The 15,651-nt window shown below is 36.3% G+C and overlaps 1 protein-coding gene across 1 annotated transcript; it reads left to right on the top strand.

The window, feature by feature from the left end:
* Positions 1-4,666: 4,666 nt before the first annotated feature.
* Positions 4,667-15,651, top strand: hhipl1 (HHIP-like 1). The gene is given in 10 exon segments (XM_048190790.1): positions 4,667-5,238; positions 6,829-7,095; positions 7,097-7,476; positions 9,743-9,886; positions 10,016-10,344; positions 10,446-10,572; positions 11,122-11,267; positions 11,420-11,501; positions 11,965-12,047; positions 13,926-15,651. Coding segments are annotated over 10 exon segments (2,523 nt in total). The 5' UTR covers positions 4,667-4,833; the 3' UTR covers positions 14,486-15,651.

Raw genomic sequence — 15,651 nt, 5'->3', positions numbered from 1 at the left:
GTAGTTGCGCTTCAGCTCAGCGTTGAGTGACGTCAGCGCTGTACGCGACGCGACGCGCGCGCGCGCTGCATTGCCTGCTAATGTTAATGTCCTATAGGGGGCGCTTGACGGCTCAGAAAGCAGAATTCCTTTGAGCTGCATTAAAATATCACGTTTTTGTTTTACCACATGATATATGTATAAGTTAAAATGTATATATTAATATATAAATGTATTTTATAAAAGACTTTAAAAACGGTACTGTGTAAAATATATAGAAAATGGAAAGGGAACACAAAACTGGGATAACAGACAAAGACTGCACACTGCTGGTTATGCATGTCCACTTAAAAGTTACATTAAAATCACAATAAAAGAATGCTAAGGGCTCCTTGGCGCATACAACCCAAGCAAATCACTAGGACCCTGGCTACTGTTTTATATGTCTAATGTATGCCTAGCCGTGTAAAAACATTTGACAGTTTTTAAAGGTGCAATATGTAATATTTTTGCAGTAAAATATCCAAAAACCACTAGGCCAGTGTTATATATTTTGTTCACTTGAGTACTTACAATATCCCAAATGTTTCCAACTATTTGTAAATCTTGAGAAAATTGCAATTTTAACCAAGGCTCCGGGACGTGTGAGGAGTCGCCTGTCATTTGCGTCATACCCGCATTACCCTTCGTCTGCCTCGGTTTCCGGTTTTATTTTGTAGAAACCATGGAAACACCAAAGACGCTTTAATATTGACATGTTTTAATAGACAAGGGAACAACTGTTTTGATATATTTATAGACAGAAAACTAATTGTTGTTATATAGCTCAACACATTTAGTCTTATTGTTTAAATCTATTTTTCTTGATTTTTTTTTTTTTTTTTTTTGCGAGTACCATGCTTACCATGCCTCAGAGAAAAACACATTTTGTCAAGTAGCTAACATAGCATAATCAGATGCAGCTTTATTTTTAGTAAAAGTAATACAGAATTTTCTCCATCATAATATGTTTTAAAATTAATTGCATGCCATTTATCAACACAAGCCATCCAGCATTTAATATGATATTCTAAAATCGATCTATCTTACTGCAGTGCGCAACAAGTGTCTCACAGCAGCCGCCGAGCGAACGCACAGAGTAATGTTATAAAATCATTTTTCAACACACTCAAATGTATCTTATATAATAAACAGAGCTGTGTTACCTCATACTGCGCCGGCAACTGTGTCATAATAAAAGTTCCGCTGCTCGAGAGGCGTGTGTCGTGCAATCGCTCCAGCGGCCTCGTTCAGCTCCCACAACACTCGGTCCTGCTTTGCTTCATACTACAAAAATGTTAATAATATCATCCATGGACATGATTTGTTCCCGAGTCTCAATCCCTATTCTTTTGCACCGTCTGTTGAGGTGAAGACCACATGTCCCAATATTCCGCTCTAAAACTTGGCATCATCAAGCTACGCCTTTGTTTTGAATAGGCTTCTAGCGACCTCTAGCGGACAAAATTATTACATATTGTACCTTTAAGCTAAATTGCCCATGTAGTTTAAAGTAAAATAAGAGCTCTTATAGGACAACATAAGCAGTCTTCAAGGCATTTGCCCATACAGGCTTCACAGGACCATGATTCATAATTGAAACACATTACACCATCTAGATAAGAATACAATTAGGCCTATAGATTAAAAAAGCTTAAAAGAAATGCACAACTTGGCAACGTCAGCAACGCATTAAGTATAAAACCAATAATGTAGTGGCATTTATAGCACTATAAAGTGCTTGATTACACCACTTGAGAAGTGTGAATGACAAATTATAGTGTTGAACACAGGCAAAAGAGTGGTAGGCATGTTTCAGCCAATAGGGAATCAGTAAAATTCTGTTCCCAAAAGCAGTTCATAATTTTCATGTGAATGTTGTTCCAAAAATAGCCACCAAGCTTTCTGTGAGCATTCAGATGGGGCTTAATTTCGTTAATAATAACGTTGTGGTAATTTTTTTTTAAAGAATTATGGCAGGAACATTCCAGTGGATATTAAAGACTAGAGCAACACCTGGTAAATTGCCTATTCATATGTTAACACATCATGTTATGTGAATGAATGAATGAATGAATGAATAAGAACATTTAAATATCAAATGATTTCAATTATCTGCGTGGGTACTGAGCTAGGACTCTTCTTATGGGGTTGTGGTGTGAACACGCCGCCATCTAGTGGCTAAAATGACTCACATCTATAATTGTGGCATATAGCGTCAATATGATAACAGGCTAAATTAAAGAGATGGAATCACTTAAGAACTGCTGTGTGACCTTACATGAACAAATATAATGGCTGGAACGGACACAGAGATTGCAGATTTTGCAGAAAACCTTAAAAACAACAACAACAACAAAAAAAACGTTGCAGTGAATAAACTGTGTGGACCCCATTGCCACCTATCTCTATTCTTTAGAAATGGGAATACCTAGCTTATATAGTCTGATTCTCTCCATTATGCAAATAAAATAAGAATGCTGCACATTACAGCCATTGGCAGCTATTTGATTGCTATTTTTGTATAATGTTTCCAACACAGGGGTTAAAAAGTAATTTACAGACACCAAACTCCTTAAAGGATTAGTCCACTTTCAAACAAAAATTCCCTGATAATTTACTCACCCCCATGTCATCCAAGATGTCCATGTCCTTCTTTCTTCAGTCGAAAAGAAATTAAGGTTTTTGATGAAAACATTCCAGGACTTTTCTCCTTAAAGTGGACTTCAATGGTCTCCAAACGGTTGAAGGTCAAAATTACAGTTTCAGTGCAGCTTCAAAGGGCTTTAAACGATACCAGACAAGGAATAAGGGTCTTATCTAATGAAACGGTCGGTCATTTTCTTAAAAAAAAATGAAAATGTCTATGCTTTATAGACACAAATGATGGCATCACAAGTGCTTCCACCTATTCTACGCCTTCCCTATTCTACTTACGGAAAGCTTAAGCTTAATAGGGAAGGTGTAGGACATACAGCATAAGCTTTTTGAAGAATACAGAAAGCGGAAGCACTTGTTCATTTCAGATCATTTGTGTTTATAAAGCATATACATTTTTTTTTTTTTTAGAAAATGACAGATCATTTCGCTAGATAAGATCCTTATTCTTCGACTGAAGAAAGAAGGTCATGGACATCTTGGATGACATGGGGGTGAGTAAATTATCATGAAATTTTTATTTGAAAGTGGACTAATCCTTTAATAGTTACTCCTTAATAGTTGGGGGTAACGCATTACACGTAACTTGAGTTAGGTTCTAACGCATTACTTTTTCAATTTACAACAAAATATCTAAGTCACATTTATTGACTGAAAGCTCTCCTGTCCCCATGCTGAGAGAAATAAAGTGCAGAGGTGCTGTGCGCATTGTGTGAACATGATGGTTATTGTAGTTCTAGACTCAATGTGAACACTCTTCTTGAATCCAGGCAGCACAGCTGAAAGGTTTGTTTGAGCTGTACTCTCTACTAACTGTACAGGCGTAAATATGCATTTCCTTCAGCCTGAGGCTTATTCATTTCACTTTTGGTGATAAGGGCCTTATCATTTGCCAAAAATGTTGTTGTTATTATAAAAAACAAACAAGCAAGCCCAGCCCAGATGAGAAACAGTAACGTAAAAGTAATGTAACACATTACTTTTCATAAAAAGTAACTAAGTAACGCAATTAGTTACTTTTTTAGGATGTAAGGCAATATTGAAATGCATTACTTTTAAAAGTAACTTTCACCAACACTGACAATTACAAACAAGACTGCATCTCCATGTTCATTCAGATAAAAAAAAAATAAATTAAATACAATTCATATGCTGCTTTTATATCTGATTTGAATATGCAATCCTGCCATTTGTTTACAGATTTGCTTTAATATAGCCTAGTTTTCTACTATGCATACTTTATAGTGTCACATTGACTCAAAACAGAACAAAAAATGTTACTATCGGATAATAATCACCTTTATGAAGTTTTTTTTCAAATTGAGGGGATATTAACGTTTAATTTTTAAATTACTATTATTATTTTTTACATATAAGTACTTTAATACACAAAAGCCAGTTTCAACAGAACATGAGTTAAAATAAACAGTACAAAGTGAGGATATCCAAGTGTTTGAAATATGTTGATTGCGCAAGAACAGATGCAACAAAGATTATTGCTTAGCTTCCGTACATTTAAAGCCAGTGCTCTCACACTTTAAACCTTATGTTCTGTTGAACTTTACTTTCTTTTTTGGGGAGGTTCTGTATACAATTATGATGATAATAATAATAATAAAATGAATCCATATTTTCTCTTAAAATTATGTTAGAGTTAATCTGACCAAATACAAACTCAGTACAAATTAAGTAGCCTATTATTAAAGTTTTATGTGCAGACATGCACTTTTGTTATTTTATGTTGTTTTATGTTTCAGAAATGTAGAGCATGTTTACAACCTGTGGTCTCCGAGACTCTTAGGAAGACACGTTATGAAACTGAAACTTTTGAAACATGTTATAAAATTTTCCTAAAATCAGCAAAAACCATGTATTAACATTATACTTAAGCTATTAAAAGTTGGTTTAAACGGTTAAACTAAACTCAAAACCTGTGGTAATCGTTTCTATGGGTAACTGCAGCAAACATAGGTTCACTGGAAGACATGAATTACAGTCGGAGAATTGCGGTTTGGACCTTTGTGAGTCTCACATCTGCTCGGGATGTAAGACGCGTCTCGTAACTCAGACAAGGAGATGGGTTAGTGTGATAGCGGTCCAACCGATTTGCGATTCGCTACACAGTAAATAAGACGTGCATTTGTTTGGGAATAGTTGATGATTAAATTCAGGGCAAAGTGCATGACTACACAAGTCAGACGTCGAGTATCATCGCCATTGCATAACTTTAACTTCCATGTATCTGAAGTTGGGCACCAGGATTTGAGCGCTATGTGGTACTTTTGCGATGTTTTCGGCCGTATATGGCAATCACCGTTTATTTTGTTTTATTTGTTGGCGTTTTGGGTCGCACCTGCGTTCCTGCATCCACAGTGTTTGGATTTTAAACCCCCCTTTCAGCCTCAACAAGAGCTTCAGTTCTGTCAAATGTATAAATACTTCGGCTGCTGTGACTATGCCAGGGACCAAGAGCTGATGGCAAAATACTATCGGATAATGGAAAACTTCGATTATTATGAATATTCGAACTGTGCCGCGTACATTCAGGATCTGCTTTGTCAGGTAAGTTTGGTTGTCGGCACAATTATGAAACGATATTTTTTGTTTAGTTTGTTGCTTTGTAAATGTACTCGAACCATTGCTTGGTTGCCTCTCAACACGTACCGCAATTTGCAGCCATAAATTGTAAACTATAACGTCCAACTGTCTGCTAGCGTTGGCAATGATTTGAAACACGGTTGGTTGGTGAGGGTCCAAATGACGTCACTAGAGAAGTCTCTTTCTTGCCAATAGGCCTATTGATATTATTAACAAACCGAACCTTGTAAATAGTTCATATCCTACTGAAAATATGTGTAAGAAAAAAAAAAAAAAAAACGTACTTGATAAGGAACAGACATTATATCAAAATAGAAACACAGGTTCAAGAGACTTAACACTTCAACACCCACTTCAAGAGAATAGCATTTGAAATAGAAATCATATAGGCTATGGGTCAATGACGAGTCGTTTTTTTTTTTTTTTTTTTTGTCCAAAGGCCTTAATAATAATAAAAAACAAAGATATGACATCCGAAGTATGAGTCAGTTCAACTAGATCTCTTTTATTGAATCCGGAAGGTTTTAAATATATTTTGTTACATATAAAGGTATTTTAAAGATTTTGAAGTGTCAAAAAGTCATTCGGTTTAACCGTCCAAAGGCCAATACAGCCATTTCATTTGTGATTAAAAAAAATCTTAAAATGTATTATGTATCTATTTTTTATTATGGCATGTTTTTATAAGATCATATATTAACAAAATGGTATTAAAATTCTGTGTAGAAGTCGTTGCTTTGTTATGAGAAATGCTATGTTATTGATGTCATTTGGAATAACCAATAAAAATGGACCATTTTGGATCAAGTCATGTGGTCAATATCATGTGACAGGATGTGACATCATTCAGACACCTGCAAAGGACCACATGGTCGTGAAGCAAAGTAAATAACTTGAAAAATTCATGTTTTCACTTGCTCATATGCATGTCCCGAAACATCCGGTCATTCGGTAAAACCGCTATAAAACATGGAAAATGTTGTAATATTTTAAAAACTTGTACTAAATATAAAATGTTTAATTGTCCTTTTGCTAGCTATCTAGATATCAGCCTGTTAGAATTGTTTGAAAATATCGTCATTCGGTATAACCAAAAGTGTCATTCGGTAAAACTGAAATTTTGGTTAACCCGAATTTTTTGATGACACATTTGTAATGTGTAATGTAACATAATAATTTTGATCAGTTTAATGCATCCCTGGTGAAAAGTATTCTTTTAAATTCCTTGGCAATAGCTAGCAACCAGACAGAACACCCTATAGCAAGACCCTAGCAACCATTCGGGCCAAATTAGAAACCTATGCTAAATATAGCTGTCTATTTTAAACGTTTAGGTTCAGGAGTAAGTTACATGTCTAGCGGTCACATAGAAACTTCAGGGATTGCTTTTTTCCCAGTGCAGCGTGGGCCACTGTAAACACTACATTGAGGTTTAAGTGGCTGTGGTTTCACAGAGTGTTGAATGTGGGAAAGCAGACATGACTATTCAAATGCATTGCTTGAAGCTGGCACGACTCGGTTACATCCCCCACTTTTCCTGTTTCTCTTCTTCAGGAATGCTCTCCATATGCTGCTCACCTTTTTGATGCCGAAGACCCCAGCACGCCTTTACGGACCATACCTGGACTCTGCCCAGACTATTGCTCTCAATTCCATTCCAAGTGCAGATCCTTTATTACCTTGTTGTCTGATGATCCACGTCTTCTAGAACTTGAGCATGACCAGCGCAGGCTTTGTCAGTACCTAGAGCTGGATGACCCAGATTACTGCTATCCTCATCTGCTGAGTAATGAACGCTTGACCAAAAATCTTGGCCGCACCTGCAGCGGATCCTGAGGGCTGCTTGCAGCTGTGTTTAGAGGAGGTAGCCAATGGACTCAGAAATCCTCTTGCCATGGTTCACGCCAATGATGGCACGCACAGGTTTTTTGTTGCTGAACAAGTTGGCCTGGTCTGGGTGTACCTTCCAGATCGATCAAAGCTTGAAAATCCATTTCTAAACATCACAAAGGCTGTGTTGACATCTCCATGGGAAGGCGATGAAAGAGGATTTTTGGGACTCACCTTTCACCCCAACTTTAAATACAATGGAAAGCTATATGTATACTACTCTGTTGAGGTGGGCTTTGATGAGAGAATCCGTATCAGTGAGTTCCGTATCTCTTCTACGGATATGAATGTAGTTGACCATGGTTCAGAGAGGTGAGCAGATGTTTTTCTTTGACCAAACTTTCTTAAAAATAATGGTTCCAGTGCAATAGAAGAACCATTTTGGGTTCCTCAGAGAACCTTTCTGCGAAAAGTTCTTAAAAGAACCCATTTTTTCTTATTGTGAAAAATATTTTGATAATCTGAAGTAACTTTTTCCGATTTATAGTACCTTTTGAGCAATGGAAAGGTTCCATGGATGTTATAGGGTTTACCCAAAAATGAAAATTTACTCACCCTTAAGCCCTTAAGGTGTATATGACTTTCTTCTTTCAGTCAAACACAATCAAAGCTATATTAAAATATTCTGACACTTCCAAGCTTTATAATGGGAGTGAATAGCAAGATTTTGAGGACCAAAAAAGCACATCCGTCATAAAAGTAATCCATACAGCTCCAGGGGGTTAATAAAGGCCTCCTGAAGTGAATCAATGCATTTTTGTAAGAAAAATATCCATATTTATAACTTTATAAACTATAATCACTGGCTTCCGTATTTGAGTCGATTCCAGCGGAAGAGTAAACTTTGACCTGATGCATGACGTATTGATAAATGTGGAAGCGCAGAGTATAGAGAAAAACAAAACCGGTCACGAATTAGGAGTCTAAAATGAAAATTTTTAAAGAGAAATGTTGGAGGAGCTTGAGTTTGTTGCCAATCCCTCTTCGTTTGAATGGTGAGTGGTGTGTACTCTCACCTAAGCTTATGCTACGCCTACGTCCTACGTCATACACCGGAACTAGGCTCTTGTGAATGCGCGGATAGACGTTACCGGAAGCTCGTTAAATTTTGAGAAAAAAGTCTAAATAAAATGTTGAGAATAAACTCATTAAATTATGAGAAAAAACTTCAGTAAGGCCATTTCAACCCCTGGAAAAAAGCTGTATGGATAAACTTTGTTGATGGATGGATGTGCTTATTAAATTACGAGAAAAAATCTCGTTACTATTCACTCGAGAAATAAAGCTTGGAAGAACCAGGATAGTTGAGAATATAACTCCGATTGTGTAAATTGACTGAAAGAAAAAGTCGTATAACATTACGAGAACAAATTGAGGGTGAGTAAATTGTGAGAATAATTTGACGTTAAATTTCGAGAACTAACCCTTTAAGATAAAATGTTGAGAATTAGGGACTCATTAAATTATGAGAATAAAGTCATTAAATTACAAGAAAAAAGTTGTTAAATTACGAGAACAAATTCGTTAAATTATGAGAAAAATGACGTTAAATTACGAGAAAAAAAGTCAAGTTAAAATGTTGAGAATAAACTCATTAAATTATGAGAATAAAGTCATTAAATTACGAGAAAAAAGTCATTAAATTATGAGAATGAAGTCATTAAATTACAAGAAAAAGTCGTTAAATTACGAGAACAAATTAGTTAAATTATGAGAAAAATGACGTTAAATTTTGAGAAAAAAGTCAAGATAAAATGTTGAGAATAAACTCATTAAATTATGAGAATAAAGTAATTAAATTACGAGAAAAAAGTCATTAAATTATGAGAATAAAGTCATTAAATTACAAGAAAAAGTCGTTAAATTACGAGAACAAATTAGTTAAATTATGAGAAAAATTACGTTAAATTTCGAGAAAAAAGTCAAGATAAAATGTTGAGAATAAACTCATTAAATTATGAGAATAAAGTCATTAAATTACAAGAAAAAAGTCATTAAATTATGAGAACAAATTCGTAATTTAACAAATTTGTTCTCGTAATTTAACGACTTTTTTCTCATAATTTAACGACTTTATTCTCAACATTTTATCTTGACTTTTTTCTCGAAATTTAACAAGTTTTTTTCTCTTAATTTAACGAGTTTATTCTCAACATTTTATTTTGACTTTTTTCTCAATTTAACGAGTTTTTTCTCGTAATTTAACGAGTTTATTCTCAACATTTTATCTTGACTTTTTTCTCGAAATTTAACGAGTTTTTTCTCATAATTTAACGAGTTTATTCTCAACATTTTATCTCGACTTTTTTCTCGAAATTTAATGAGTATTTTCTCATAATTTAACGAGTTTATTCTCAACATTTTATCTCGACTTTTTTTCTTGAGTATTTTCTCGAAATTTAACAACTTTAATCTCGAGATGGTTTTATTTTTTTTATTATTGCTTGGCCCTAATCCTCTTCCGTATTTAAAGGTTCTTCATATTAATGCAAATAAAGAACGTTTATTTTTAAGAGTGTATGCTTTCAATAATTTCAACTGAGCGTTCAATACTCCACATATCTTCATGTCCCCTCAGAATCATTTTAGAGATCGATGAACCTGCTTCTAATCACAATGGTGGGCAGCTACTCTTCGCCGATGACGGATACTTATACATCTTCACTGGGGATGGTGGAATGGCAGGAGATCCATTTGGGAAATTCGGAAATGCACAGAACAAGTAAGTTTAGATGATTAGTCTGGGACTCAACTCTGATATTACTTGAATATTTTTTTACAAGACGCTAAATTCAGTTTGGTACAAGAAGGACAGATAATTTTCCATCTCTTATCTGGATTATGCTGCTAGATCTGCCCTTTTGGGAAAGGTTCTTCGCATTGATGTAGATGACAACGAAAGGGGGCCACTGTATAAAATCCCACCAGACAATCCGTTCGTACATGAACCCAACGCTCGTCCCGAGGTGTATGCCTATGGGGTGAGGAACATGTGGAGATGCTCTGTAGACAGAGGGGATCCGAACACTAAGGAAGGAAAAGGACGAATTTTCTGTGGGGATGTGGGCCAGAATAAGTATGAGGAAGTAGACATTGTGGAGAAGGGCCGGAATTATGGCTGGAGAGCAAAAGAGGGTTTCTCTTGTTACGACAAAAAACTCTGTGCCAACAGCTCCTTAGGTGGGAATACAGTTACTCTCATTTTTTATTGAATGGATGGACATATGCGTGTCTTTTTCAACCTATAAAGTCTTTTGTGCTGTATCCTCTTTTACTTTTAGATGATGTTCTTCCAATTTACGCATATCCACACAAAATGGGGAAATCGGTCACAGGTGGATATGTTTACAGAGGCTGTGAAAATCCAAATTTAAATGGCATGTACATATTTGGAGACTTCATGAGTGGGTAAGTAATGATTTAAAAAAAGATATTAATGCTTTCATTCATAAAGGTTGTATTGCGGTGTAGAGTTTGACAAAATATTTATACAAATGCAGTTTGAACTTGGTATTTATCAAAGAATCCTAGAAAAACAAATGTTTTATGGCTTCCACAAAAATATTAAGCAGCATAATAATAAATGTTTCTTGAGCAACAAATCAGCATATTAGAATGATTTCTGAAGGATCATGTGACACTGAAGACTGGAGTAATGATGCTGAAAATTCAGCTTTAACATCGCAGGAATAAATTACATTTTCAAATAGATTATTTATTAGATTATTACTTATAGATTATTATATATTGTAATTATATTTCTCAGTATTACTGAGTTTATTGTATTTTTTATCAAATAAATGCAACCTTGGTGAGCTAAGCATAAGGGACTTTTTTAAAAGGCATTAAAATCTTTTGAATAGTAGTGTATATGTTGTTGTTGTACTTGAAGTTATAAGTAATTTCACTTTCAGAATGACAAACATTGTTTTCAATGTGAACTTTATAAATTCCCAGACGCCTGATGAGTTTAAAGGAAAACAGAAACACACACAGTTGGGAATACAATGAGATCTGCATGGGTGTGGGGCTGACTTGTTCATTTCCAGGGATCATCAACAATTACTATCCATACATCATTTCGTTTGCAGAGGACGAAGCAGGTATGTACAAGAAAGGCTATATGTTCCTTTAGACACTTTATATGCTGCATAAATTAGTCGCTAATGCCTCCTAGTGGACAAAAATCCATTTCGAGTTTTATATTAATTTGATCAGTATTTTATGTGACTTAATTTGTGTTCTCTGTGACCAGGTGAACTCTATTTCATGTCCACCGAAATACCAAGTGCAACATCTCCTACAGGCGTTGTGTACAAGATTGTTGACCCCTCAAGGTATTCTTTTTTATCACAATCTCAGGTGTGCAAAGATCAGCATGTGTTGCCTCTTAACAGACTTTAATCTCAAAAGATGAAAATGCTCTGTTGGCAGCAATACATGCTGTAATCTCTCTCTCTCTCTCTCTCTCTCTCTCTCTGTCTCTCTCACTCTTTACGTCTCAAATTATACACAAATTTTAACAGAATAACATAATAATAACATAATAGTGCTTTTATAACATTTAAACCTTCACATTTCGGCTTATAAATCCTCCAGAAATTGACCCCTGTTTGCTTCTATTGTCTTCTAAGTGTCTCACCATAACCTAAATTTTAGCTACTGTTAAAGAAAACAAGAGACAAGATTAAATTAATTCTGTGGTAATCAAAATTAGACCATAAATGCTGTTGATCTCAACTGGTATTGAACCCAGAATATTTATTAAAACATTAAAATGCTCTCCCTGCTTTATTACAGACGTGCACCTCCAGGAAAATGTCATTATGAGCCACTTTCAGTTCGTGTTAAGAGCAATCTTATACCATTCAAGCCAATGGAAAGTAAGTTTTCTTCCTTTTTAAGAGATCTTAAGGTTAGGCTCTAAATGAACTACACCATGTACGCACAACTTCAATGCCACCACCACTAACTCTTTTCAATCTTGATTTAATATCTACAATTAGGAAAGTTTGAGTTAGAATAGTTTTCAAGATCATGAGTATTAAAGGAAAATAGGCTAATTTTCCAACTCCCCTAGAGTTAAACAGTTGAGTTTTACCGTTTTCGAATCCATTCAGGTGATCTCCGGGTCTGGCGGTACCACTTTTAGCATAGCTTAGCATAGTTCATTGAATCTGATTAGACCGTTAGCATCTCACTCAAAAATGACCAAAGAGTTTCAATATTTTTCCTATTTAAAACTTGACTCTTCTGTAGTTACATCGTGTACTAAGAACGACGGAAAATGAAAAATTGCGATTTTCTTGGCCGATATGGCTAGGAACTATACTCTCATTCTGGCGTAATAATCAAGGAACTCTGTTGCCGTACGATGGGTGCAGCAGGCGCAATGATATTAATGATATTGCAAGGCACGCTCCCTGTGCGATGATAATATCATTGCGCCTGCTGCACCCATCGAACGGCAGCAAAAAAAAAAAAACAGAAACTCTTTGGTCATTTTTGAGCGAGATGCTAACGGTCTAATCAGATTCAATGAACTATGCTAAGCTATGCTAAAAGTGGTACCGCCAGACCTGGAGATCAGCTGAATGGATTCGAAAATGGTAAAACTCAACTATTTTCAAAAAAAGTGGAGTGTTCCTTTAACACAATTAGGCTGTGGAACCACACTAGTGAGTATAAGAGTTTTCCAGTTCGGTGTGATGTTTAATATCCCTGAAAGCCCCTGTAGTCCCATTTAGCCACTTTCTTAAGATACTTAAAATCTTTTTAAAAAAAATCAAGAGTGGGGTACTGCTGATGTGTTTTATGTTGAGTAGAGTAAAACATGAAAATATCTTGAGATTGTGTTAACCATAGACCTTATTTCAGACATTTAAAGGTGGGGTAAGCCATATTTCAACACTGTTTGGAAGTTAGTCAGGCGACACCAACAACAAATGCGTAGCCAATCAGCATTAGGGGTTGTATAGCGGTCGAGGAGACAGAATGAGCAAGGGGGAGATTTGAAGGAAAACTGCAGAAAGAGAGATGATGAGACACAATACAAAAGAGCTCAAAAGAATATCACTGGAATGAAGGTTTATGATTGGGCAAGTGCTTTAGGACCCGTGTTTAAGCTGTATAAGCGGGAAGGCCTGAAAACAGATGCGGAGGCTGCTTTGATTCCGCTTCACATGTGAGTAACACTGGGTTTGAGTGTCATTGATTGTCTGGAGCTGCTGTGCTTTTGGCGACTAACAACAAACTCTTGTTTGTATTTACTTTTGTGTTCTGTACGTTCATTTTTTGCGCTTCCTTGTCGTTCTTTCATCATTTTGTTGCGTCAGCTGTGATAAATATCCACTCTCGCACTGTGTGTGTAACATTGGTGAGATAGTGAGAGTTGAGCAGGTAAACCACTGCGCACTGACAACCACTAGAGAATGCAGTGTTTAGCGTCATTGTTAATGCACTCACCTCGCCTGCCAGCAGCGATCGGGCCGGGGTTCGAGACCAACTCGGAGTAGGGTGGTTAGGATTGGAGGGTGAGTTTTGGGGGCAGAGCAATGAAGAGAGGGGTGTGTTTGTTTGGGTTGATTTCAAATATCAACAATGTCCAACAGCGTTTTTTAAAAATGGCTTACCCCACCTTTAACCAAAACCCATTAAAAAACCCATTGACTTCAGGACAATAGAACCGGAGTGATTCTATTTAGGACTCTATAACAACATGATTGAGTAACTGATTTTTGTATAAATCCTCCTTTTCACAGCATTGATAGGAGTCCATGTTCCAACAAAGCAACCCGGACTCTCAAATGCAGAGGGAGATCCTGAAGATGGCTCAAAAGACTGGCTTCAAGAGCTGCTGGACATCTACAATGAGCTAGATGGGCAGATCACCACCACACCAATCACCCCAACTACACCCAAGCCCATCAGAACGTCCAGACAGCGGAAGGGTAGACGCAGGAAGGGCAAGCACAAGAACGGAGCGGTGAGATTAGTCGGGGATGAAGAGGGTCGGAGGGATCGGGGAAGGGTGGAAGTACACGCAAATGGGGAATGGGGAACCGTTTGTGATGATCTCTGGAACACCAAGAATGCCGTAGTGGTCTGCCGGCAGCTCGGGTTCCACCATGCACTTAAGGCTGCCAAGCACGGCGAGTTTGGGGAAGGGACGGACCTGAAGATTATTTTGGATGATGTGCAGTGTGAGGGGACCGAGGAAACTCTCTTGGATTGTCAGCACGCTGGGATTGGCACACACAACTGCGCTCACTACGAAGATGCAGGAGTGATATGTGGAAATTCAGATTCAGGCCTAGTATAATCTGAAACGTTTCAGATACAATGTTTTTGTTATTAGTTGTAGCACATACCTCATCTTTTCCAACTGCAACAGAGAAGACATATGGACTTTTTTCTCAGTCGCTTTGGTACATTTCTCGAATCACCCTTAACATTGCAAACCACTAAGGGCATTTCTCGAAACAATTTGTGCAAAGAACACCACGTAATAGATGTCCTGCAAAAGCTTCTAACTTCCATAAATCATACAGAAAAGAAAAAGACAAGTATACAGTATTACAGTACAGTGCACATTGTTGGATTACCATTGTAAGATTGGATTGGCCATTGTTAGGCCATGATTGAGAACCTTGTTTCACATAGTGGCCTTTATTTAATCAGAAACTTGCCTATGTCCTCTGCCTTTTCTGCCTACCTTTTTGACCTTTTTTAATTTCTTTCTTGTTCTTTCATTGTCAGAAATTGTAACACTGTGTTGTGCTCTGTCTATATATGCTAGCCAAATGAAGCTTCATGAGATGCGCCTCTGGGGTATTTTACAGAACTGGTTGATCATTGGTTGATCAAATAATTTTACATTTTCTTCATTAGTGAAATTCAAGATTTACCTGCGCAATTCATCAATTCAGGACACATTTGCCTAAAAGTCTAAAAGAAATTTATAGAAAATATGCTTGACAGATTATGAAAACTAGTTAAACCATTTTGCATTTACTGACTTATGCAATGTAAGGCAATGTAAGACTACGTAAGACTACGTAAGACTATTGAACAGAGAACCAGTAGGCATATAATATATTATGATCAACATGACAAGCAATTGATAATGTAGGAAACAGCAGAAATCAATTGCATGAATGTACCATTGACAGTTTGTTCAAAAGAATGAGAAATTGCGTAAAGATGTGTACAAGTGACTTGATGGTGTGGAGGTTGAATAAGTAGTTTTGAGAATTTCAATTGTGAATGAGAAATGTACCAAAGTGGCTGAGAAAACTAAAAAGTCATTTTTGAGTTTAGTTTAAATCATAACTAAACAGTAATGTTAAGGCTTTTTGTGCTCAAATTCATAAACCTATGTGGATGTTTTACTAGTTTGAATCAATTAAGTTTTGTTGTCATCTTTACGAAACTTCTGTAACAGTTCATTTAGCATCATTCATTGACATAAATAAATTTGGAATGAGA

This window comes from Megalobrama amblycephala, linkage group LG5 (assembly GCF_018812025.1).
Source record: "Megalobrama amblycephala isolate DHTTF-2021 linkage group LG5, ASM1881202v1, whole genome shotgun sequence".
Taxonomy (NCBI): Eukaryota; Metazoa; Chordata; class Actinopteri; order Cypriniformes; family Xenocyprididae; genus Megalobrama; species Megalobrama amblycephala.
This window is presented reverse-complemented; position numbering and strand designations above follow the sequence as displayed.